General features: G+C 41.9%; 1 protein-coding gene across 3 annotated transcripts; it reads right to left on the bottom strand.

The window, feature by feature from the left end:
* Positions 1-2928: 2928 nt before the first annotated feature.
* On the bottom strand, positions 2929-24328 carry srrm1 (serine/arginine repetitive matrix 1). 3 transcript variants are annotated; one of them, XM_063008034.1, is made up of 17 exons: positions 24246-24328; positions 20483-20572; positions 20074-20196; positions 18464-18634; positions 17682-17767; positions 17386-17577; positions 14343-14570; positions 14126-14236; positions 13840-13997; positions 13333-13413; positions 12344-12430; positions 12032-12176; positions 9990-10073; positions 9583-9891; positions 9291-9501; positions 7922-8098; positions 2929-3648 (listed from the first exon to the last, which is right to left on the bottom strand). In XM_063008034.1, the coding sequence occupies exons 1-17, from the start codon at positions 24264-24266 to the stop codon at positions 3541-3543; spliced, it is 2382 nt and encodes a 793-aa protein (XP_062864104.1). In that variant the 5' UTR covers positions 24267-24328; the 3' UTR covers positions 2929-3540. The 3 variants fall into 3 exon arrangements, with proteins under 3 accessions (XP_062864104.1, XP_062864105.1, XP_062864106.1); XM_063008036.1 differs by having other exon boundaries at positions 3535-3641; XM_063008035.1 differs by lacking the exon at positions 12344-12430.
* Positions 24329-25248: the final 920 nt, after the last annotated feature.

Below are 25248 nucleotides of genomic sequence, written 5' to 3'. Positions count from 1 at the left end.
AGTGGGCGGGGTTTAGGCGGGAACGAGGATGCTGATCCGCCTCTGTGGAAAGCCATAAGGGTCAAGAAGCGGGATTATACCGTTCATTTATTTATTCATTTATTCATTTATTTATTCATTTATTTATTCATTTATTCATTTATTCATTCATTCATTTATTCATTTATTTATTTAATTTTTTAATTATGAATTTATGAATGTATTCATTCATTTATTTATTTATTTATTCATTTATTCATTTATTTATTTATTCATTTATTTATTCATTTATTTATTCATTTATTTATTCATTTATTCATTTATTTATTCATTTATTCATTCATTCATTCATTTATTTATTTAATCATTTATTCATTTATTTATTCATTTATTCATTCATTTATTCATTTATTCATTTATTTATTCATTTATTCATTTATTTATTCATTTATTTATTCATTTATTCATTCATTCATTTATTTATTCATTCATTTGTTAATTCATTTATTCATTTATTCATTCATTTATTTATTTATTTATTCATTTATTTATTAATTTATTCATTCATTTATTGATTCGTTCATTTATTAATTCATTTATTCATTTATTCATTTATTTATTCATTTATTCATTCATTTATTTATTCATTCATTTATTTATTCATTCATTTATTTATTTATTTATTCATTCATTTATTGATTCGTTCATTCATTTATTATTATTATGCATCTTATCACCTACACTTTGAAGAGTGCAGTGCAGCTCAGCGTTGTGTACGGAGAGACGCTCATCTCTGTGCAGGCGCCATTAATCAGCCAGCAGAGGTCGTAATTGCACCAGTTATGAGAGAGAGACCCCGTCCGGCTTAGTCCCGCCCATATCTGAACGACAGGCCAATCGTTGTTTATGTGGCCGCTCAGCCTCAGACGGCAGGCAGAGCCGAGACTCGATACGATGTATTCAAGATCCAGCTCCGGTTCCAGCGTGTGTTTTTACCGCTGCGCCACCTGAGCGGCCGTGCATTTATTTATTTATTCATTCATTCGTTTATTCATTAATTTATTAATTGATTCGTTCGTTTATTTATTAGTTCATTAATTAATTTATTCATTTGTTCCTTTATTCGTTTATTCATTTACACGAACTACATTCACATTAAATGATACCGGGTACGTCCCACGCCACTCAGTGGTGGTGTGGCGTGATTTGAACCCTTGACCTTCGGATCAATAGTTAATAGTTCGTAGCTCATCCACTCAACACCACACCACCGCCACCATAATGTTTACTAACCAATTTATCCTGGTCAGGGTCACAGTGGGATTCACACATACACACTTAACTTACACAAGGGTCCATTTAGTACCCATAATGCACCCTTTTCTTGCTTTTATAGACTAATACACCTGTACTGTTCTCCATCTCGGGTCCACACACAAACAGAAACACAAATTCACTCAGTCCCCGACACCCAGGGGTAATTTAGTGCTACCTGTGCTAGTATTTATGTTGGGTTGTAAGTTTGACTCAAGCAGATAGAGAAATTATAAGATTTTGACACTGCCCATCATTATCAGCCCTTTTAGTAGGCGATTAGTCCACGTTTATTACTAGTTTTATTACTCTGGGATGTCAACGCCTTTGTAATCAGTGAAATGGGCAGCGATTAGCGACAGGTTCAAACCCCTGGTATAATAAAATATAAACTCAGTCTAGATGTGATGCATCCAAGGTGTCTCAACACTAAAACATTGAAGCTGCAGGGGTAAGTACACCGTTCCCAAAGGGGACACCAGGAATACACACGTACACAATAGAAATATCTTATCTTACACCAGCCTGAGGACGGAGAACTATTTCAGGATCTTCAAGTGCTTCAGTTTGGGCAGGAACGATGTGCCGTGTTCATGGTGTGGTAGAGATCCAGTCATCACAGTTTCACACTATTATTAAACCACATTCTGCATTTAATTTGGAGGGTCGAGGCCACTTTTGGAAATACTTCTAGATTAGACACTGTGTAAACGGAAAGGTTCTCTCCCATCAGGATAAAAACACAATAGAGTATTATATGGATTTACCAATAAAGTATCACAAAGCATCTAAGTGGTACGATGTATGCCCATGGTCAAATAATAACGGTTGTGGTCATTTGAAGGTAATACGGGAGAGATTTGTCTCCGGTATGGGATGACAAGACCTGAAGCACTTTGTAGTTCTACAATTACTGACTGTAGTCCATCTGTTTCTCTACATACCTTGTTACCCCCTTTCATGCTGTTCTTCAATGGTCAGGACCCCCACAGAGCAGGTATTATTTAGGTGGTGGATGATTCTCAGCACTGCAGTGACACTGACATGGTGCTGGTATGAGTGGATCAGACACAGCAGCGCTGCTGGAGTTTTTAAACACCTCACCTCGGTCACTGCTGGACCGAGAATAGTCCACCGACCGAAAACATCCAGCCGACAGCGCCCCGTGGGCGGCGTCCTGTGCCCACTGATGAAGGTCTAGAAGATGACCGACTCAAACAGCAGCGATAGATGAGCGATCGTCTCTGACTTTACATCTACAAGGTGGACCGACTAGGTAGGAGCGTCTAATAGAGTGGACGGTGAGTGGACACGGTGTTTAAAAACTCCAGCAGCGCCGCTGTGTCTGATCCACTCATACCAGCACAGCACAACACACACTAACACCATCACCACCACCGTGTCAGTTTCACTGCAGTGCTGCTGGGCGTCCTGACCATTGAAGAACAGCATGAAAGGGGGTAACAAAGTATGCAGAGAAACAGACGGACTACAGTCAGTAATTGTAGAACTACAAAGTGCTTCTATATGGTAAGTGGAGCTGATAAAATGGACAGTGAGTGTACGTCACTTTAAATAATAACAGCGTATGTATAGTAGTAAATGTGAAGAAAAAAATGCACTAAATAACGTCCGTAAGTTCATAAAGGTTTTAATGTGTTATTTTCAAAGCCCAAAAAAATGAATGTACAGTCAAACGACTTGAAACTTGAAGGTCAGAAAAACCGGGGCAGAGATAAACGAACAGTTCTCACTTATTCTCAGATAAGCACACACACACACACACACACACACACACACACACACACACACACACACACACACACACACACACACACACACACACACACACACACACACACACCTTCTTCTCAGCGTTCTATCTGATCTGAGACCCTAACAGAAAATAAAACACAGCTTTAGAATTACAGGATCTACAGACTGACGTTCAAGCTCTGAACTCCTCGCAGCTTCTTAAACTCGTGTTAAAATTAAATCAAGGGCTGTCGAGAAAGTAAAACCCTTAAATCCCCCCCCAAAATCCTACTGTTCTGTAAAAGCATCTCGGTGGTGAATCAAAAAACAAACATCATGCTCGATACAAATCAGAAAAAAATACAGCAAATCAAATCTAATCGTAGGGTGTGTTGAATCTGAATCTGTACATTCTAACCCAAACCAACGTCAGACGGTTTAAAATAAGCAAGGGGTGTCGGAACTGGTCCTCGGGACTGGGGGAACTGGTCCTCAGGACTGGGGCGGAGACATGTGAGCTTTCCTCATGGAGCGCAGCGCTTTTTCTCTCAGGTGCTTCTCCAGGTCATCCAGACTGTCGTCTACTTCACTCTCTGATTCCTTCAGGAAAGGTAGCATTGATTAAAATCTGTCGTTCCGTACACACACACACACACACACACTCGAGACTTACAGAAACGCAGCAAAACGTGGAATTCAATCCAGTCTGATCATAAAATTCAAGTGCCGAAGATTGTGGAGTCAATCCGTTTGTTTGTTTAATTCTTAACACCATGTGAGCTGCTATAGCGATTATCGAGGCTAGCTAATAGATTGTCTTTAAACGTTAAAGTGGAGGGTAGATTTGTTTTCTTTACTTGTGCTTATGCTTCATTTGTTTCCTTACCTTATATAGCGTTTTAAGTGCAATTGATCCACAGTGGGAGCGAGTGGGGGCCTGGTCTCCTTTTAGCAAGTAGGTATGGGTCAATTTGGTGTGTCCTATGCAGCATCTTGTTTAGATACTTTGGTCCCGTCATTTTGTGAGGGTATTGATAAAGTTTGTTGGTGGTGATGTATAAGGGTGTGTTGGAAAAGCTCGCTCTCTCTCTACACGGACGCATTTTACGCCATCCTGTGCTGCGCTCCCGAGAAGGAGGCTGTTCGAAACCCTAGATGCCTTAAAATCCTCACTACTGAGGCATCTTGACATTTCAATGTTATTTTGGCTCAAGGACGAGTGAGCGTCCGACGCTGCCTTAGTGATCGAGGCAATCCCAGAATTCATTGCGGGTCGGGCGCTCTTCTCTCACAGAAGAGTTATTTTCAAACGTAAATAAAATATGACTGATTTTTAACTTGTGTTTTTATTTGCAAGTTCGGGCTTGTCAGGAAATGTGACGGTTATCGGTACATGAAGGGAGATGCTGTATTGACATGTTAGCGTGCTGTGCTACCTCAGTCCATTGGTTTTAATGGCAATATGCTAATATCCTCTCTACTGAGGCAGCCCACTAGGTTTTCGAACAGACCCATAAAGTATAAAAGTACAAGTATCTTTTTTTTTTAATGTGTTTTCTCCCTTTTTCTCCCAATTTTAGCCTTTCCGATTAAGGAGAGCGGACTGACACGCCCCCTCCGACACGTGCGCAGTACCCGACTGCATCTTTTCACCTGCACGAGGCGGGTTCATATGCGGATCAGCCTTGTGCAAGGAGAGTACTGGTTCAGTGCTCGTTAACAGTGTGCTATCTAAGCAGTGTGGTGGTTATAGATGAATTAAATTATATAAATGTTGCAGTACACAGAGGTAGTGCGGCACAATGAGGGACTGTAGCCGCGCTCACAACTTCAGTGAAGCCTCAGCTGATGGAAATGAACTTAAGACGACTTCAGAGTCAATTATCACAACATCTGGACATCTCGATTTCCTCAAACGATAAAAAATACATAGTGCTGCCCTAGTTTCATACAGATTTAGCTGTAAAGAGGAATGTCGGGGCTCCTTTTATGTTACGCATTACAGTTTTGTCATCATAGCATGACGGAAGCTGCACGTCTAGATCTCTGAGAACTAAACCTATTCGCTTGTTAAGTGTGACGTCACGCGTCATTTCCGGGGCCAAACGAACCTAATCGCAAACGCAAACAACTATGGCTAAACCTGTGAACCTTTTTATATATATATTGTAAGATCCATATTGCACTAATTGTAATGATCTATGTTTATTGTCATAAATATTTTCTGTTTGGTTAAAGAATACTTATTTGAGGTGACTTGGTATTTCAGCTATTGATGATTTTTCCTGGTAATCAGTGTATGCTGTTATTCATTATTCCTCTTCGGTGGAGCCTGCGGGGGGGGGCAGAATTGTACTGACTCTATATACCGACAATATTTATCAAATATACGGAAAGAAAGAGGACGTGGAGCAACAGATTTATGATCGTAGTTTTGTCTGTTATACGCCAATTGCGAACAGTGAGTTTTTATAAGAAACTTGGATTAACGGATGAGTCAATGTAAGAAGAAAGTTAAAATAAATTCTGTTTGTGGAAAACTTAAGGAACTCGTGTTGCTGTCGTTGGAAATTGGATTTAATACCCGAGTCATAAATGTCTATCTAGTCCTTCTCAATAGCTGTCTGGACGAGAAAAGGTCTTATTATATACATATATTATATATATACAGTGTATCACAAAAGTGAGTACACCCCTCACATTTCTGCAGATATTTAAGTATATCTTTTCATGGGACAACACTGACAAAATGACACTTTGACACAATGAAAAGTAGTCTGTGTGCAGCTTATATAACAGTGTAAATTTATTCTTCCCTCAAAATAACTCAATATACAGCCATTAATGTCTAAACAGCCGGCAACAAAAGTGAGTACACCCCTAAGAGACTACACCCCTAAATGTCCAAATTGAGCACTGCTTGTCATTTTCCCTCCAAAATGTCATGTGATTTGTTAGTGTTACTAGGTCTCAGGTGTGCATAGGGAGCAGGTGTGTTCAATTTAGTAGTACAGCTCTCACACTCTCTCATACTGGTCACTGAAAGTTCCAACATGGCACCTCATGGCAAAAAACTCTCTGAGGATCTTAAAAGACGAATTGTTGTGCTACATGAAGATGGCCAAGGCTACAAGAAGATTGCCAACACCCTGAAACTGAGCTGCAGCACAGTGGCCAAGATCATCCAGCGTTTTAAAAGAGCAGGGTCCACTCAGAATAGACCTCGCGTTGGTTGTCCAAAGAAGCTGAGTGCACGTGCTCAGCATCACATCCAACTGCTGTCTTTGAAAGATAGGCGCAGGAGTGCTGTCAGCATTGCTGCAGAGATTGAAAAGGTGGGGGGTCAGCCTGTCAGTGCTCAGACCATACGCCGCACACTACATCAAATTGGTCTGCATGGCTATCACCCCAGAAGGAAGCCTCTTCTGAAGTCTCTACACAAGAAAGCCCGCAAACAGTTTGCTGAAGACATGTCAACAAAGGACATGGATTACTGGAACCATGTCCTATGGTCTGATGAGACCAAGATTAACTTGTTTGGTTCAGATGGTCTCAAGCATGTGTGGCGGCAATCAGGTGAGGAGTACAAAGATAAGTGTGTCATGCCTACAGTCAAGCATGGTGGTGGGAATGCCATGGTCTGGGGCTGCATGAGTGCAGCAGGTGTTGGGGAGTTACATTTCATTGAGGGACACATGAACTCCAATATGTACTGTGAAATACTGAAGCAGAGCATGATCCCCTCCCTCCGGAAACTGGGTCGCAGGGCAGTGTTCCAGCATGATAATGACCCCAAACACACCTCTAAGACGACCACTGCTTTATTGAAGAGGCTGAGGGTAAAGGTGATGGACTGGCCAAGCATGTCTCCAGACCTAAACCCAATAGAACATCTTTGGGGCATCCTCAAGCGGAAGGTGGAGGAGCGCAAAGTCTCGAATATCCGCCAGCTCCGTGATGTCGTCATGGAGGAGTGGAAAAGCATTCCAGTGGCAACCTGTGAAGCTCTGGTAAACTCCATGCCCAGGAGAGTTAAGGCAGTTCTGGGAAATAATGGTGGCCACACAAAATATTGACACTTCAGGAACTTTCACTAAGGGGTGTACTCACTTTTGTTGCCGGTGGTTTAGACATTAATGGCTGTATATTGAGTTATTTTGAGGGAAGAATAAATTTACACTGTTATATAAGCTGCACACAGACTACTTTTCATTGTGTCAAAGTGTCATTTTGTCAGTGTTGTCCCATGAAAAGATATACTTAAATATCTGCAGAAATGTGAGGGGTGTACTCACTTTTGTGATACACTGTATATATATATATATAAGAAACATACATTAAGATACAAATAAGACAAGATGTGCAGCACACTAGTGCACTTCAGGTAATCTGAATATCATGAAAAGTTCATGTCATTATTTCATTTCATGTCACCTCATCAAGAGGTAAGCGCTCATATTTTTTAATTCATTACATGAAAACTGACATTTCTAACTCTTTGGTTTTACTTTTAATCAGTATAGCTTATATAGTAAAAATCCAGAATCTCACATTATTATATGAAAAAAAAAAAAAAAAAAAGCTTGATACACGTGTAATGAATATACAATGACAGTTTATCTTTTTACATTGAATTATGAACAAAAATATTACTTCATGACATCTAATCGCAAGGAAAGCGGTAAAAAGACAGTTGGGTAGTTTTTTTTCCCGACTCGGACCTGTTGAAGCGGTACGGGACGCAGCACTGTGGCTTATTGAAAATACGAGGGACTCGGCCAACTTGGACCCGGATGTGACGCATCATAAGGTCGACACGTCACCACTTAACAAGCGGATTAAAATCCGATGGGATCAGAAGTGCATACTTCACCTTTTTCTGATCGGACTCGTGCTCCGCTTCAGCCCGGGCGGCCTCCGGTTCCTCCGCTGCTGGTGCCGCAACGCCCTTCTCCTTCTTGTGCTTCTTGTGCTTCTTGTGCTTCTTCTCTTTCTTGTGTTTCTTCTCCTTCTTTTTCTTCTTCTTCTTACCGCCGTCCGCATCCGAGTTCTGAACGGTCAGGAAAAACAGAAAGAAATACAACTAAGTGAAAAATATTGCACACACAGTGTGTAGTTATTTACCCCTAAAAGAAATATCTAAAAATTAATATATACATTCGGATATGCAAAATATATTAGGTATTGCACTTATTGTAAATAAATTACGTATTGCACTTGTTATTACACCACGAACATGAATATGAAAGAATAGGTACGAGTGACATTAGATAACGTCCACTCGCTTTGCTCGGACTGTAAAGTCACATCAGGCATTTATAAAGGTAATTCCCAGAATCCCTCACTCACTCGCTAATCACACTTTTATGCTCGAGTCTGTATCACATTCTGCATCCACTGCTTACTATGAAGGGCTTGTTCCTAAGACACCACTATGTACCTGACACCTCCGCCCCATGACTGACTGTAATAATTACAGCACCTCCACAAACGACGCACACTCTACACAACAGCTGTGTACTTCCATACTAAACAGTACGCGAGAGTGATTAGTATTGTCCGAATACGTAGTATATATTAAAAACGATGCATACTCAAATGCCTGGGAAGGTTCTTCACTGTTTTAATGTCTTCTACCCGCAATATCATCCGGCAACTGTTAACTGGTACAATGGGAGTAAATACTGAAATAGTGGACTATGTTTATATATACTATATTTTTTCCATTTTTACATGGGGGTGGGGTATTTTGAGTACATTTCAATATATGAACATGTATTGTAATTATAGCCTTTTACTAATGGGACCCTTCCTGCACACCAACCAGTGGTGGTGTCATATAAGCCTAGTAAATAAGTGCTTTGGGGGTGGGCAAGACAAGAGTGAACATACACCAATCAGCCATAACATTACTACACTCACTGTCCATTTTATCAGCTCCACTTACCATATAGAAGCACTTTGTAGTTCTACAATTACTGACTGTAGTCCATCTGTTTCTCGGCATGCTTTGTTACCCCCCTTTCATGCTGTTCTTCAATGGTCAGGACCCCCACAGGACCACCACAGAGCAGATATTATTATGAAGTTCCATGTACAGTATAAGACTTAAACATTTTCTTGTGACTGTGTCGCTTTCCAGACCCAGCAGCACACACACGCCAGCAGTTTTGGAGTTTATCTTCCATCTATTGTGCCTCTCATGCACCGAAAACTCAGCACTATGACTGCTAGGATCCTACCTTATTAAGGGAGGGGCTTGGCGAGGCGCTGCCGGCCTTCTTGGCCGGAGGAGGTGCCGGGGAGCCGCTGGCCGAGCGAGCGGGAGAGGGAGACGGCGACGCGGAGGCCGGTCGCTTCTGAGGCGCAGGCTCGACGGCCGCGAAACGAGCGGGCGAGGCGGAGCGTGAGCGGGACGCTCGTCTCCTCACTGGCCGCGGGCTCTGAGAATCTCTGCAGGACAAAAGACTACATTAATATAAAGAAAGCAAAAACAAAAGCAGAACGGGCGCGAGGGATAAAATGAAGACGCACCTCTGAGGTTTGCGCGGCTCGGGCGTGCGCGACACCCTGCGGATGGCCCTGCTGTGCACGGGAGACGGTCCTCGTCGCTGCGGTGACACCGAGGACGCGTATCTGGCCTGAGGGCTGCCCGGGCGCGCGGACGAGGTCTTCGGCGGGCTCCGTCGTGGCCGCGGAGGGGGAGAGGAGGGCGGGGTGGGGCTGGAGCGCTTGGGGGGCGCAGGCGAGGGAGAAGAGCGTCTCTTGCGCGCTGGAACAGGGGAGGGGCTGTAGCGGCGCTTAATGGGCGGAGAGTAGCGCCGAGGAGGCGGCGAGGGCGACCTGAAAAAACGAAAGAACAGAACTTCGTGTATCCGGGAGAAAGTATTAGGTGAACGTGAATGCAGATCAGAATGTGGGACCGTTGTCAACGTGGTTACCTGCGTCTGGGAGGAGGTGATGGGGATCTGCGGCGTCTGGGGGAGGGTGAGCGGTGTCGCCGAGGTGACGGAGATCGTCTCTTTCTGCATTGACAAGACAGAAGAATTTAGAAGGGTGCGTCTCCCTCCGTGTACCGAAAACGCTTAAACCGTCCCTGACGCCCCAATTTACAAATAAACCCACACTTATAATCACACCTTTATACAGATTACACATCAATGAGAATTTATTACTCCGTTGGTTGCTCCGCATTATATTCGTCAGTAGGGGTGTAACGATACACTCTGCTCACGATTCGATTCACGATGCTGAGTTCACGATTCGATTTTTTCACGATTTTTTCTGAAGTGTAAGCAGTGCACATTTTCTTGTACATTTTTTATTCAGTCCCCTGCAATTTAAAGGTATTTACCAAGAACAGAGTACTTTACTGTAACCTACTAACAGGTTTACCAAATTTAAGTTACTTATCGCCATCTTAATTAAATTGAAAATCAAAGTAATCAAACAAGCTCATTGAGCTGAGCTGAGTCTTTAAACAAATTTTCTTTGTTGCTTAAACTAATTTATTAACACATCACATGTAAAATAAATTACTAATGTAAAAACTAGGGCTGTCAAACGATTAAAATTTTTAATCGTGATTAATCTCAGAATTTCATATAGTTCATCGCGATTAATCGCATTAAATAAAATCTGTGTAAATGTTATAGAAAACAAGGTTTTTTAAGTGAAATGTGAAAAGTGGACGTTTCTACACGAAGTGAGTGTGTTTTGACCCTTTTGGGGCTTCCATAGTTCATGGACTAGCGTGCTTGACTCCGGTATTCAGTGCCGTAACAGATTAAGTTAATAAAGTGTTTTGCTCCCGGCAACTTGTGAATATACCGTGTATTTATTTCTTTATTATGCAAGTGCATCCCTACGACGCTCAGTTATATTATTTTAACAAACCGCAAATGAACAACTGTGGCAAGTCCGACATTAAAACGTTGGTTCTACCAGTCAAGTCTCAACATGAACTAGAATCTGCGTTAACGGCACTATTTTTTTTAATCGCGTTAAATTGAGATCGCGTTAATGCGTTATTATCGCGTTAACTTCGACAGCCCTAGTAAAAACATTTTATTAAATGTTTATTATTTAAACGGCTTTATTTATATACTCAGCGTGGAACAGAGTGCCACAACAATAAAGACCCATCTCAGTTAGACAAAAAGGTCTGATTGCGTATATTATTTGTGAATTTGCATCTACAGTGGAACAACACAACATTAACAAAGCATCACTCAACAAAATATAAATGAAAATGTGCAAAACAAAAAGCAGCATCCAGGTGACAGTATTTGTAAGTATTTAGTGAAGATTGACAGTCAGAAAAAGCGAGGAGCTCATCTCTGAGGGGTTGATCCTGTTTCTGCTTTCTGTTATGATCTGCCCTGGTTTTAGAAAAGATTCTCTCTGAGGGGACAGATGTTGCTACAGCACACAGTGACATGTATAAGATGTGGGTAGACTGAACACTTGGTCTCCCATCAGCTAAGTGGGTCTGAACTGTTTCCTGTCACTCATTTTCCTCACCTTTTCAGCGTGTAATGGCTACGTAAAGCGCAATATAAAAAGTTATCTCTATCCCTCCTGTTCGTGTGCACGCTGTCCGTGTGTGTGTGTGTGTGTGTGTGTGTGTGTGTCTGTAACCCTGTAAGAAAAAACGCATTCTGACCAATCACGTGCGGCTTTAACAGAAAAAAAACCCGGAAAAAAACCCGAGTTTTCTCTTGTTCGCGACCGATCCATCACTAACAAATTACAGAATGCACGTGCAATTATACAATCGCGCAGATGTCCACGATGCGCATCGCGATGCATCGTTACACCCCTATTCGTCAGCCATGTTTGTCGTTTTTTACCACTCAGAATTAAGGCGCCTCAGTAGGAGCGTTTCAAGGGATCTAAGAATTTAGACACGCCCTCTTCTCAGGAGCGTCTACGGTGGTTCTGATGTATTGGCTCGTGTGTGTGTCCATGTCGAGTTCGATACCTCGGCGAGGCTTCCCTGTGCCGTCTCCTAGGCGACACCGGGGTGCGACTCTTCCTCCTCCTGACATCCCCGTTCCTAGCCGGCGGCCCCCTGCCCTGCCGACTCGGCCCTTCGTCTTCCGAGGACGACGACGAAGATCCGGTTTCTAAAACGAAACGAACGAAGCCACATCAGCACCCAAATCACGCCAACAACAAATCAGCTGTACACAGACACGCGGGCGCGGCGCTAAGTGTGAGTAAAGAGAATAATGAGTGTGGGTGGTGTGAGGGGGGGGGGGGGGGGGGGGGGAGAAATCAGAAGAGTGACAACCTGAAGACGACTGCTGATTCTGCCTGCGATACTGTCGTCGCTGCTGGACAGAATCGGCCGCAGCCCCTTTGCCCGATTTATCCTCCTCTGAAAGGTAAAGCACCCGGGAGGGTTTTTATTTCAGTGTCCGAGTACATGCGCACCGCCCGCACACACATGACCACACCCACTCGTGTTAGGATCCGAAAATAAAAAGACAACAACGTGCCATAACATTAAAACCACCTCCTTGTTTCTACTATCAGCTCCACTTACCATATAGAAGCACTTTGTAGTTCTACAATTACTGACTGTAGTCCATCTGTTTCTCTACATGCATGCATGCATGGTGGTGGTGGTGTTAGTGTTTGCTGTGCTGGTATGAGTGGATCAGACACAGCAGCGCTGCTGGAGTTTTTAAACACCTCACTGTCACTGCTGGACTGAGATTAGTAGTTTGATGAGCGACTCAAACGGCAGCGATAGATGAGCGATCGTCTCCGACTTTACATCTACAAACTGGACCGACTAGGTAGGAGCGTCTAATAGAGTGGACAGTGAGCGGACACGGTGTTTAAAAACTCCAGCAGCGCTGCTGTGTCTGTGTAACACCACCCACCATGTCAGTGTCACTGCAGTGCTGAGAATCATCCACCACCTAAATAATACCTGCTCTGTGGGGGTCCTGACCATTGAAGAACAGCATGAAAGGGGGCTAACACAGCATGTAGAGAATCAGATGGACTACAGTCAGTAATTGTAGAACTACAAAGTGCTTCTATATGGTAAGTGGAGCTGATAGAGTAGAAACAAGGAGGTGGTTTTAATGTAAAGTATCTTGTGAGAATAACCAATTATTCTGAGTTGTATAACAGCCACGTTTAAAATGAAGGCTATGATTGGTTAGTTATTCCTATTAAGGCATTTCCACACGTCACACTCATTTATTTATTTGTTACATATTAAAATCATATGATGGTTTCAGATTCGTGACGCTTCTTCGTGCTCACCCGATTCGGACACGTCCGATCTTCTCGGTTTCGGTGCAGGAGACGGCGACTCGTTCCTTCCACCGGGTCGGCGCATAGGACCTGAGATACACAGCAAAAATTGCCAGTTGTAGCCTAACGATTAAGGTACTGTTGGGCCCTTGAGCAAGGCCCCTAACCCTTAATTGCTGAGACAGTATACTGAAAATGTAAACGCAATAAGGGAGAAAAGTTTACATGTTTTATAAAGTGTAAACACGGACAATTCAGTGTCTCCGATTCACTTCACTTGCACGTCTTTGGACTGTGGGAGGAAACCCACGTCGACACGGGGAGAACACGCGAACCCCACGCGGAAAGGACCCGGACCGCCCCACCTGGGGGATGGGACCCAGGACCCCCTTGCTGCGAGGCGACAGCGCTACAACACCGAGCCGACGTGCCGCCCTGCTCACTAGGTTTAAAGACGGTCACACGATCACGTGAGGCGAACGGTGTTAAAAGAAAGATTTGGGGCTGTGGTGTTACCTGAGGGGCTGCGGCGCCTCCTGGGAGGGCTGGAGGAGGTCTCGGTGTGGCACGCCTGTTTTTTGGGCGGCGAGACGGAGCTGCGCTTCGCTGGCAGCCTCTTAACAGGGGAGCGCGAGGACGAGCTTCCGGAGGACGAGCGAGTCGGAGAGCGCCGCCTGGAGGAGGGAACGGAAAGGCACACGGTTAAAGAGAGAACTACAGGGTCCATAATGCACTGCGAACGAGTCTAGACGTGCAGGAGTAAACTGTATTAGCGTTTATTATAATTAGTCCAAAAAGAGACCTGCGGACGGGTGAGCGTCTGTGTCTGGGCGGAGGGGGCCGTCTCGGGGGGCTCCTGCGTCTGGGGGACATGCGCCTCCGTGGGCTCGGTTTGCGCCGGGGCGAGTATGACCTGAAACAAAACGATATCACGTGAGTCATTAATGTCAGGAAATTACAACACAACACAAAAACAACAAACCAAAGTGGTGTAGGGAAGCCGCTCGGGGTCCGTCTACCTGGAGCGGGATCTGTGGCGGCGTCTGGGACGGGGCGAGCGGGACCGCGTGCGGTGGCGTGGACGGTCTCTACGGCCGTCTTTCTCCCGCTCCCGGTCTCTCTCCTTGTCCCGGTCTCTGTCCCTCGGTTTGGGTTTGTCCTCGGTTTTGGAGGATTTCTCTGGAGACTCGCGGGGGTTTTTCGGCCCGTCGGACACCGAGTCGGGCTTCGCCTCGGTCGGAAGGTCACTGGAGAGGAAGAAGACGAACGTGCCCGTGAGATTTGGGCTCTCAGGAGGTTCATCTGCTTGAGAAGAGCAAGTCTGGTGTATTCATATCCTATCATATCAGGATACGCTTGAGGTAGGGATGTAACGATGCACCACAAGACAGTTAAAAATCGATTCACATGTGTAACGATTCAAATCGGTTTACATGTATAATGAATCGATATTCACTTTAAACAGCAGAGGGTGCTGGTGTTATTCACCTCGCCTGGTTGACGTCACTACAGGGTTGCCAGGTTCGGAATTTTTTTTAGGTTAGACTGCAACACTGATTAAGAAATGGTAAAATAAGGGGAAATGGACCACAAAGAACACAAGAGAGGAATAAGTTTAACCAAGTATATTTACAATTCAGTGACAAAACAAACCGGTATACCTTCAGGAGTGACCTAGGCCAAAATAACAAACAAAACACCCACTGTCTAATATACCCACAAACTATCTTCCCTAAGCAAAAGAAAATCAAAATAAAAGACAACGTGCTTCCCTACCTCCTTAACTAACATAAACAGAGACAAAACACAGATTACAAACAAATCGTCCAAATCGGCAAGCTCAATTAAGTCACAAAACCCAGTTCCATGGTCATACACAGTCAAAAGGCAAAACACACACAACAACCACAAAAAAGGAGGACTCTCTCTCTAGCAGCTCCTTTTATAGGTGAGTGGCAGAGTTGAAGAAGGAAACTTCGACATAATTTGTCTTCAATTTCATTTTAAGAAAATCTGGAAAAATCGTATCGTGAATCACATCGCATCGTGGGTAGTGTATCGTTACATCCCTATCTTGAAGACTTTTATTTTTATAAAGGGGGGCATGAACATAGCAGAGGTGTGTGTTGTAATTGTATTTCTACAAATCAGAAATAAATCAGTTCTGAAGAAAGAGCTGAAAAAACTGGGGAACTGTGCTAATGAGCTAATACACATGCTAATTTATTCACGCATTTTCTCCCATTTTTTCCTGAATTAGCGTAGTCTTCCGCTGCTGGGGTCCCTGACTGCATTCCTGACTGCTTTGCTTTTATTTCATCTCAGATCGATTATTGCAATGCCCTGTCTTCTGACGCCGATTTCGATCTCCGATCTCTTTTCAGAGCGATCGGCCGATAGCCGATTCCGGGGAGCGTGGCGGCATTGCGAGATTTTTTTTTACTTCTAAAACTAAAGCAATTCATTTTTCACCCACGGGAGACATATTTCATTGGTCTAACTGACCACACACACACACACACACACACACACACACACACACACACACACACACACACACACACACACACACACACACACACACACGTAGGTTAGATGTTAAACAGTTCAGTCTGAAAAAACCTTAAAAATAGGACGAACAGTGAAGATAAACCGGTGACAGAAGCATTGACGTGTGTGTGTGTGTGTGCCTTTAAGAGAGACGCTCTGTTCACAGTATCGATATAAGTGATTCAGGAGTCGATTCATTTTATGCGAAGCGTAAGTTTCTCTTCTCGGTTATCTCTCCGTGTTTACTGTTATTAATTAATGTCGTGGTTTTAAATAAACACCAGCTACTACACAACATTCTGTGTGACTCTCTTACATTAAAAAGCTTCATTATACTGCTGTTACCACAGATCTGTAACCGAGTCAGACTCGTTCCATCTGTGGAGCTAAAAGTTTTCTGTCAGTCATAGCAGATGATCCTGAACTATGTATGATGCACAACGTTAATGATGTTATTTTAGGTCATGAAGAGCTTTCACTGTGGTTTCTGTACGATGGTTGATGAATGGTGATCTGATGGTTGGTGCTTCGTAGCTCAAAGTCTGGATCAATCCACTGAGCTGTTAACTTAACATGGTCTTTATATATCACCCGATCGGATCGGCTACATTTGGGAAATATCGCCGATTTATAGCCGATCGATCGTTCCATCTCTACTTATTAGCTCAAATAGCTTACGCTGTCACATAACCCCTCTATTAAGATCTCTACACTGGCTTCCTGTGCAGCATAGGATCCAGTTTGAAATGTTGACGTTTACTTATAAAGCATTACGTGGTCAGGGTACCATGTATATACCAGAGCTACTCCACCCATATATATCGGGGCACTCTCTTAGGTCTAACAAGCTGAACTTGCTGTCTGTCCCACGCTCCCGCTTAAAGACTAGTGGGGATCGTGCGTTTGAGGTTAAACACTCCAAAATTATGGAACGCACTACCCAACTTTTTAAGATCCGCAGATTCTGTAGATTCTTTTAAAAAACAACTAAAGACTTATCTTTTCAAGCAGGCATTTGAATGATGTACCTGGCACTGTGTTCTGCTGCTGTTTGTTTTATTAGGTGTTTAATGTGTCTATGTTTTATGTTATGTAATGTTTTTGGAAAGCACTGTGATTCTTATCTGTGAAAAGTGCTATATAAATACATTTTACTTACTTTTACTTACTCTATCTGCTAATCAGGGTCCTTGCACAGCGTTTGAAGACCCCACCCACATAGTACGGTCATTCCGCCCTAACAGGTCACAAGGTTATATCAAACACGGTCATGGACAATTTTATCTCTCCAATTTACGTCACTTGCACGTCTTTGGACTGTGGGAGAAAACCAAATATCATACATAAGGGCCGAGTCCCCGTGAGTCCTAAGAACAACCCTGAGAAATAAAAAAATTAAGGGACCTTGTCCAAGTGCACTATTGTGGGAGCCTGTTAGTACCGGGATCTCATGACCCTCCAATAAAAGTGACCACGAATCTTTCAAAAAACATCCTAGACCTTGACAGTTACCTGGTAGAAGAAGCTTCCTGAACCAGCGGATCGGGTTTGGAGCTCTCCGACTGGTCGGGCTCTGGCTGAGGCTCGCTCTTTTTGAGGCGCGGTGGACTGGGAGCTGGGAGGGGCGAGGGACTGGGTTTACGCCGAGGTGAGCGAGAGTGACTGCGCTTCCTGTCACGCTTCACCGGCGACCGAGATTTCCTCCTGGAGATTCGGGGAACATTAGGACATAAAGGCCAGACACCGAGAAGCTTTGATGTTTAAGCACACGGACGGATTTATAAATATACAAGCAGGTTAGAACTCACCGTTTGGGACTCCTGGACTGAGCTCTCTCTTTAGTGTCCCTCTCTTTCTTTTCATCATCCAGCTTTTTCATGACTGCCAGAGACTCCTGTTCAAAAGCACGAGAACACGAAGGTTTATTTAAAGTTACCGGCACAATGACTGAGGATTAAAAAAATTTGAGGCTAGAACGTAGCAGCGACATCAACAATAATTCTCGTTGAGAAACAGAAAATAAAGAAAGACTGGAATTTAGAAGTGGCAAAAATACATTATATTGCCAAAAGTATTCGGACACCCTTACTACAAGCTCACCAGGCATCCTATTTAAAAAAATTAATGCATTTTCTCCCATTTTCTCCTGATTTATCATAGTCGATTTGTCTTCTGCTGCTGGGGATTAGGGTTGCAGCTATCGATTATTTTTGTAATCGAGTATTCCAGCGAATAATCGGATAAGAAATACTTTTGCTTTAATAAAATAGGATAAAATAAGACGCGTCTCATAAAACAAACAGCAAATTTTTTTTCCTTGCATACAGTGGAGTTTTTGAAATGCAAAAACAAAAATTTAAAAATAAATCAACTAAAATTACTTTTAAAAGTTATACAGGCAACCTGAAACTAAGGCATAAATAATAATAAATAATAATAAACAATAATACATAAACATAAGCCTTTAATTTGTTCAACTTTCAGAACTAAAAGTTTCAGCTACAGCTCACGTGGAACATAAAGCTTTGATATTTAGTTGGGAGCTCTGATGTGCTAACGTTATAAAACCCAAAACGAATCAATCCCTCACCTGTCTGAGCTTGATCTCCTCCTTCTTCTGCTCCAGGAAGGCGGACGGGATGCCGGCGATGTTCTCCTGGGCGCTCAGCAGCAGCGGCCAAAGGTCCCTCATGAACTCGCGCGCGTTCTTCCCGTTCAGGAAACCCGTCAGGTTAATCTGCATCATCTTCCCGTCCGGGTTCTGCAACACACACACACCGGGGACGGAGAGAAAGGGAAAAAAACGGGGGAAGTTAATACGGTAACGGAATGTAAAAGGGAAGAACAGAAAGGATGGGCTCTGATGGTCAAACCTAACACTTAGCATCCTAAAATACCATCAAATACTAAATGAAAAAATAAAGACTAGATTAAAACATTAAAAACTAATCCTGCTTCCACTTTTAGACCTTGCTTTCAAAGTCTGATTCAATAAACCAATAAACAAGTAACCTAAAAGCATGCATTAATTTCTCTGATCTTTAAGAGCCCTCCTTGTAGACAAAAATAAGTAATTAAATAAATATAAATTTTAACTCCTGCATTTAAACTTCACCCTCTAGTTCCTCACACCTACTGTTGTGACATCAATAATAAACCCACAATACAGAATCTGTCAGAAAAAACCCCAAAGAGCCAAAGTACAGTCTGGATGTCTTCAGTGTGTGTGCATCCTCGGGGTTGGGATCGGAGCGCCCGCCGCTCCTGCACAGACAGGGACGCTCCTTTGGCTCGCTTCCGCCTCCCTAGTGCTTGTGACTCAACCACCTTGAGTTTAATGTTATACCATTTATCTAAATTGCAAGAGACGAACAAGCAATAATGAGTAAACAAGGCATAGAAAATAGATTTTAAAGTCAGATTTAAGAGCAGAAAGTAAAATCAGAAAAGATCAGATCAGACTAAAATGCTACAAGTCATATTAAGCTGCAATTTGATAATAAAAGTACTTTTATTTTTATACTAACGCTGTCCATTCTGTCAGATCACAGAGATGGAACGATACCTTTCTGAAGGCCTCACCGCAGGCCTCCACCAAGGGTCCAAGAGTCTGGTTCACATTTACCTGAACACCACTGCACGTCTTTAAACACTGATCTCTCATATTTACCTTATTTTAAGCTCAACAAGCCATTTGCGTATTACCTTCTTTATTTCCTGGGATAATTTTTCAGTCTAAAATATATATATATTATATAAAAAAAAAAGAAAACAACTGACAAGATTTATCACTGACAATGTCAATCCCTGATCATAACTCACCTCAAAGACACAAAGCTCATGATGAAGGGAGACTTGGGTTCAGTGAGACTTTGGGCTCAGCTGAGATCTAATTAGGTGTTGGTGCTATACGTCAGTTGCAAGGAATAACATCCATATTGGTTCAGGCCTTTTAAATCAAATCACATCATCATTAGAAACAAAGTGCCGGTCAGAAGAACGTTGACACACATCACATCCATACCAACTTTTCTTTTCTTTCATTTTTTTTTTATTACCCAGTGCTTCTCTCACTTTGTCTGTCTACAGTCATTCGATCAGAGTTAGATTTCTAAACAATGTCTGATTTTCTACAAAGCCTGTCACACACCGAACACACAGACAAGCATGACGAGGAGAGACGGGATTCGCGAAGGCTACCTTCTCGTCCAGCTGGTTGAAAACGAACTCGACCACCACGTCGTCCTCGAAGCCGAGGACCTCGGTCACACGCTGCGTGATCCAGGGCTTGATGACCTCCAGGTTTACTTTGGTCATGTCCACCTGATGAACAGAAGCAGCAGAAATGTCATATTCCCCCCAATTCATTGTTTGTTGTTGTGAAATTCACAGCACAAGCAGCATTTTATAGGGTTTGTCCTATATTTGTGTATTCAGTCTTATATTAGTAAGAATCGAGAGTCTCTTATTGTTTCAGGCGAATGCAATCAGTGCCGGTGATGGACTAGAGTGCTGTAGGATTAAGTCCTACTCCAACAGCTGGGTCCCTCAGGCACTAATTAGGACTTGCTTAATTTACTGATGTTTACTGGGTTTATTTATTGTTTACCTTTTTCTCCAGACATTCTGCAAACTTCAGCTGCTTCAGCAACTTCTTGTGTTTGTTACTGAAGCGGTTATCCTGCTCTGCGCTGGTTCCCTGCAATAAAAAGCATCAGCAATCATTAAGAGTCAAGATTCAAGAGTTTTATTGTCATGTGCACAGAAGAACCAGCAGTTACCCTGTACAATGAAATTCTTACTTTGTTCGTCCTCCGAACGTCAATGTAAACAAAAATTAAACTAACACAATAAAAACTTAGTATAAAAACTTCTTTTGAATATAAACTTAAACTATAAAAACTTTTATATACAATGAGTAAAAATAGAAATAAAAGTAAACTAAGGTAGTTAAAAAAAAGACACATAGCAGCAGTTGTTTAAGGTGCAGAAATTTTTTTTAAGAATATAGCAGCATTAAGTTATTTTAAGTCATTTTTAAGTTGTTTTAAAGTGCAAATATGCATAGCAGCAGTCATTGGATATACAGTTGTGCATTGTATTATGAGGTTCAATGTTCATGAGGTAGGTTGTGTGTGTGATAGTCCATGTTTGTTCACGAGCCGGACTGCCTGTGGGTAGAAACTGTTGGTCAGTCTTGTTGTTCTGGCCTTAATGCTTCTAAAGCGTTTGCCTGATGGCAGAAGAGTGAAGAGGTGGTTTTGGGGGGGTGTGCTGTCCTTAATTATGTTGTGGGATCTCCTGACCACGCTGGTCTGATAAATAACAATTACATTTACAATTACCTGGTCGAATTAACAATTCCATTTTCCAATTCTACATTAGGTGGAAAAAGGAAGCCATTTATTAAATCTGCCTGATGACCGCTTGTGGTGTTTGTGATGATTTAACCAAAAACACAACAGGAGCAAAGCAGCTACGAAAATACAGTCCGATTAGAGAATTCAGTAAAATTTCATATCAGTATAAACTAGAGATGGACCGATCGGGTTTTTTTGGCATCGATTGCGATCTCCGATCTCCTTTCAGGGCAATCGGCCGATAGTCGATTTCGATCGGGGGGGGATGACATGCAATTTTTAGCGCAAAATCAGCAGTAAATAATAAAGTATCCAAACAATTATTTTTTTCACCCACAGGAGACATATCTTATTAGTCTAACTGACCACACACACACACACACACACACACACACACACACACACACACACACACACACACACACAGGTTTAATGTTATCCAGTTTAGTCTGAAAAAAACTTAAAAGATAAACCGAAAGCAACAGCGTGTGTGTGTTTCTTTAAAAAAACGCTTTGTTCACAGTGTCGCTTTAAATGATTCTGATTCAGGAGTCGAATGTGACGCGTAAGTTTCTCTCTCCGTTTTTACTGTTATTAATAAATGCTGTGGTTTTAAATAAACACCAGCTACTACAGAACATTTTGTGTGACTTTCTTACATTAAAAAGCTTAATTAAACCGCTATTACCACAGAGCGGTCACCGAGTCAGACTCGTTCCGTCTGTGGAGCTAAAAGTTCTGATTACCCTAAAAGTTTAGCAGATGATCCTGAACTAACGAATTTGGTAATGAATAAACTTTTGCCTCTGATTGGCTCTGTAACGTTTCTGTTCTCATTTACATCAAAAGCAAGAACCGCTCACGATTTACCAAACTGAACACGAGTTTGAATAATGTGCTGATAGAATCGGCTCAGATGTGACCGGGTTGAATTATCTTTTTAAAGTAAATATTTCAGTCAGCAAAATTGCATCGTATGTATGATGCACAAAGTTAATTCTGTTATTTTAGGTCGTGAAGAGCTTTCATGATGGTTTCTGTATGATGGTTGATGAATGGTGATGTGATGGTTCGTGTTTTGTAGCGCAAAGTCTGGATCAATTCACTGAGCTGTTAACTTAACGTGATCTTTATATATCAAGTGATCGGATCGGCTACATTTGGGAAATATCGTCCGATCGTCGATAGCATATTTTGATTGAAAATCGGCCGATATCGATTGAAAGTCGATCGATCGTCCCATCTCTAGTATAAACAGATAAGCAATTAAACCAAATGCACCGACTGTTTTCATGAGATAAATCTAATCTAATCCTCATTTCTTTGTCTGATGATGTACTGTTTACGTCTCTGCTGTTTATTTATATGTTGATATACAGTTTTCATTTTTATATTATTTAATTAGATGTGTATATGTTGACACCTGCACCAAGAGAAATTCCTTGGACATCTGCTACTTGGCGAAAATAAAGATTCTGATCCTGATTTGAGCGTACCTATGTGTATAAAACAAATTCCACCTCTTTTTGGGCTGCTCTTGTACTCCTCATCTGCCACTGTGGATCATTCTGGTACACAAACCTGATTTGTCAGTTTTTACACCAAATACTAAGGCTGGACGGTATGACGGTACATTCGGTATAACTGTAGGCTGTAGGCTTCATAAGGCAGCAGATCATATAACATTATTCACTGCTAAAGCACTAAATCCAGATTAAGCTCACTAGTTAGACAGGTAGAGTTATCATGGTGTTAACAGATAAGAAAGGTTTCCTCAATATGGAGGGAAAAAAAACAGATGGAGGATGAAGAGAGGGAGACCAAATATGCACCGGAAGAACCTGCCAAAGAAATGAGGCTTGTGGGCAGTTTAGAACAGACTAAAACACTTTATACTGTACAGTGTGTCGAGCCACGACTGTTGTAAAATACCACATTACAAACGCAGCAATGATCCACATATACAAGGACACGATTCCTCTATAAACAGTCGAGAAAGAAGCTTTCAGAATAACAATTAAAACTCTGAATTCTGGGTTTGTCTTACAGGGAGAAAATACTTCAGGTCAGTCACTAAACCAGCGTAATAAGTGACTTGGAAGCGGAGAGATTTAAAGTCGTCCACTTTTCTACGACAGACCTGTGGTCAAGTTGTACAGTGGAGTTTGCAAACATGGTTTTATTACTTAAAGGGACAGTTAAGGGTAATTGTATAATACTTAAATATTAAATAAACAATAAAAAATACGTCATATACAGTATTGTGTCATTTTGTGGGGCTGAGCAAAGCTTATAGTCCTCAAATCTTCATTATATACATGGTGAAATTAAAACTTTATATATTATATGTACCTATGACAGTAGAATAAGTCACAGACATATAAAAAGTCCCAGTCTATAAAAAATAAAACCACATATCGTGATATACCGTGAAACCGTCATACCGTCCAGCCCTAATCTGATTATGGTCGTGTATGATTTCCTAATGTAATCTGATTATTGTGTCCATGTAAACACACTCAGTAATGCCATAGTTCCGCTTTATTATTGTTTGTTTGCTTTTTAAAGAACAGCGCATGTATAAAAAGCTCAATTATACTTTTCCTGAAATGAAAATAAAGCGCAGCTCTGTTGTAACATGTACAGCCTGTTATCACAGCACACCATGTTAGCTCTGTCGGCTAAGCTAAACTTAACTATAACGTGACTATAAGTATATAGTAATTAATGCTTTTATTACAATGTTTAGAAATTAAAACTAATATTTAGTTTTCTACGCGCTTAATATCATATTAGCGAGTATATCGGTTACACAGTGTTGTTGAGACAATGCTAACACTGTTAGCATCAACACACGCTCATCCGCCATTTTTCATCCGTGTTGGCTAACAGGCTAACCAACCAATCTTTAAATATCGTCCACATTTATTCAAATATCACACAAACAGACTCACGATCCAGTCAGAAAAGATACAAATGATCGTAAAATCGTGTAGAAATGAAAAAACTTACGCGGAAAAATCCCGCGTCCATTTTTTAACAGCCTGGTGATTTGAGCTCGACTGTTCCCGTGAAGAGCGGCTACCACATCCCACAATGCAACGCGCGAGCCTGCCGCGGGACTTCAACGGCGACGTGACGTCACCAACGAGACCAAAAATATCAGGACACCCCCGTCTGAGCGGATATACAGTAAATACCGAGTGTTCATTCTGTCACAAACAGGAAGAAGCACCTTATTCACTTATTTTGGGACTGCACATTTTGACTTAAATAATTTTATTAATAGGAAAATTATTATCTAATGGGGCCAGTGATAGCTCAGTGGTTAAGGTACTGGACTAGTAAACAGAAGGTTGCCGGTGTTACGGAGAATTCAGTTCCCCCTGTTTCCCCTTTAACGCGCATGTGCAAAAATCATGACGTTTTTTTCAGTCGCTTCGTTGAGCGTCGGTTTATTTGGAATATGTGTTTATAGCGGTATGTTCTTTTCACATTTCATGTTGTATGTTAGGTAGTTTGTGATTAAATACATACTTTAAAGTATTGAATGAACTACTGTCAGAGGTTTTATTGCTCCACCGCAAGTCAGAGGTTTTCACACTGCTGTCTTCAGCCTTGCTGTCAATCAACTAGAATGAACGTGTCAGATTTATTTGTAAATAAATCCTAATACAGGACATGCTCTTATTTACACACTAGTTTAAGGTTATTCATCTCAGCTGCACTACCATTTACTTTCAAGAATAGTTTCATTCATGGTGATCTCTCTCGTTCATTTAAACTTCACAAACTGCATCCATGTGATTTTAAAATTAACAAACAGTATGTAGAACAAGTTTAACCTATAGACCAGTCCATTATACTAACAACACAGGGGGGAACACATTTACCTTGAGACCTGGGGAATATGGTTCCCCACATGTATATCACTGTGTGTGTAATTATAAAACACTACAGTGATGCTGGTGATGTATTTAACTGTTGTTATTATGTAGAACAAGTTTAACCTATA

Source organism: Trichomycterus rosablanca, chromosome 13, assembly GCF_030014385.1.
Source record: "Trichomycterus rosablanca isolate fTriRos1 chromosome 13, fTriRos1.hap1, whole genome shotgun sequence".
In the NCBI taxonomy this organism is placed as follows: domain Eukaryota; kingdom Metazoa; phylum Chordata; class Actinopteri; order Siluriformes; family Trichomycteridae; genus Trichomycterus; species Trichomycterus rosablanca.
Note: the sequence above shows the minus strand (reverse complement) of the source record. Positions and strands in the feature narration are given on the sequence as shown.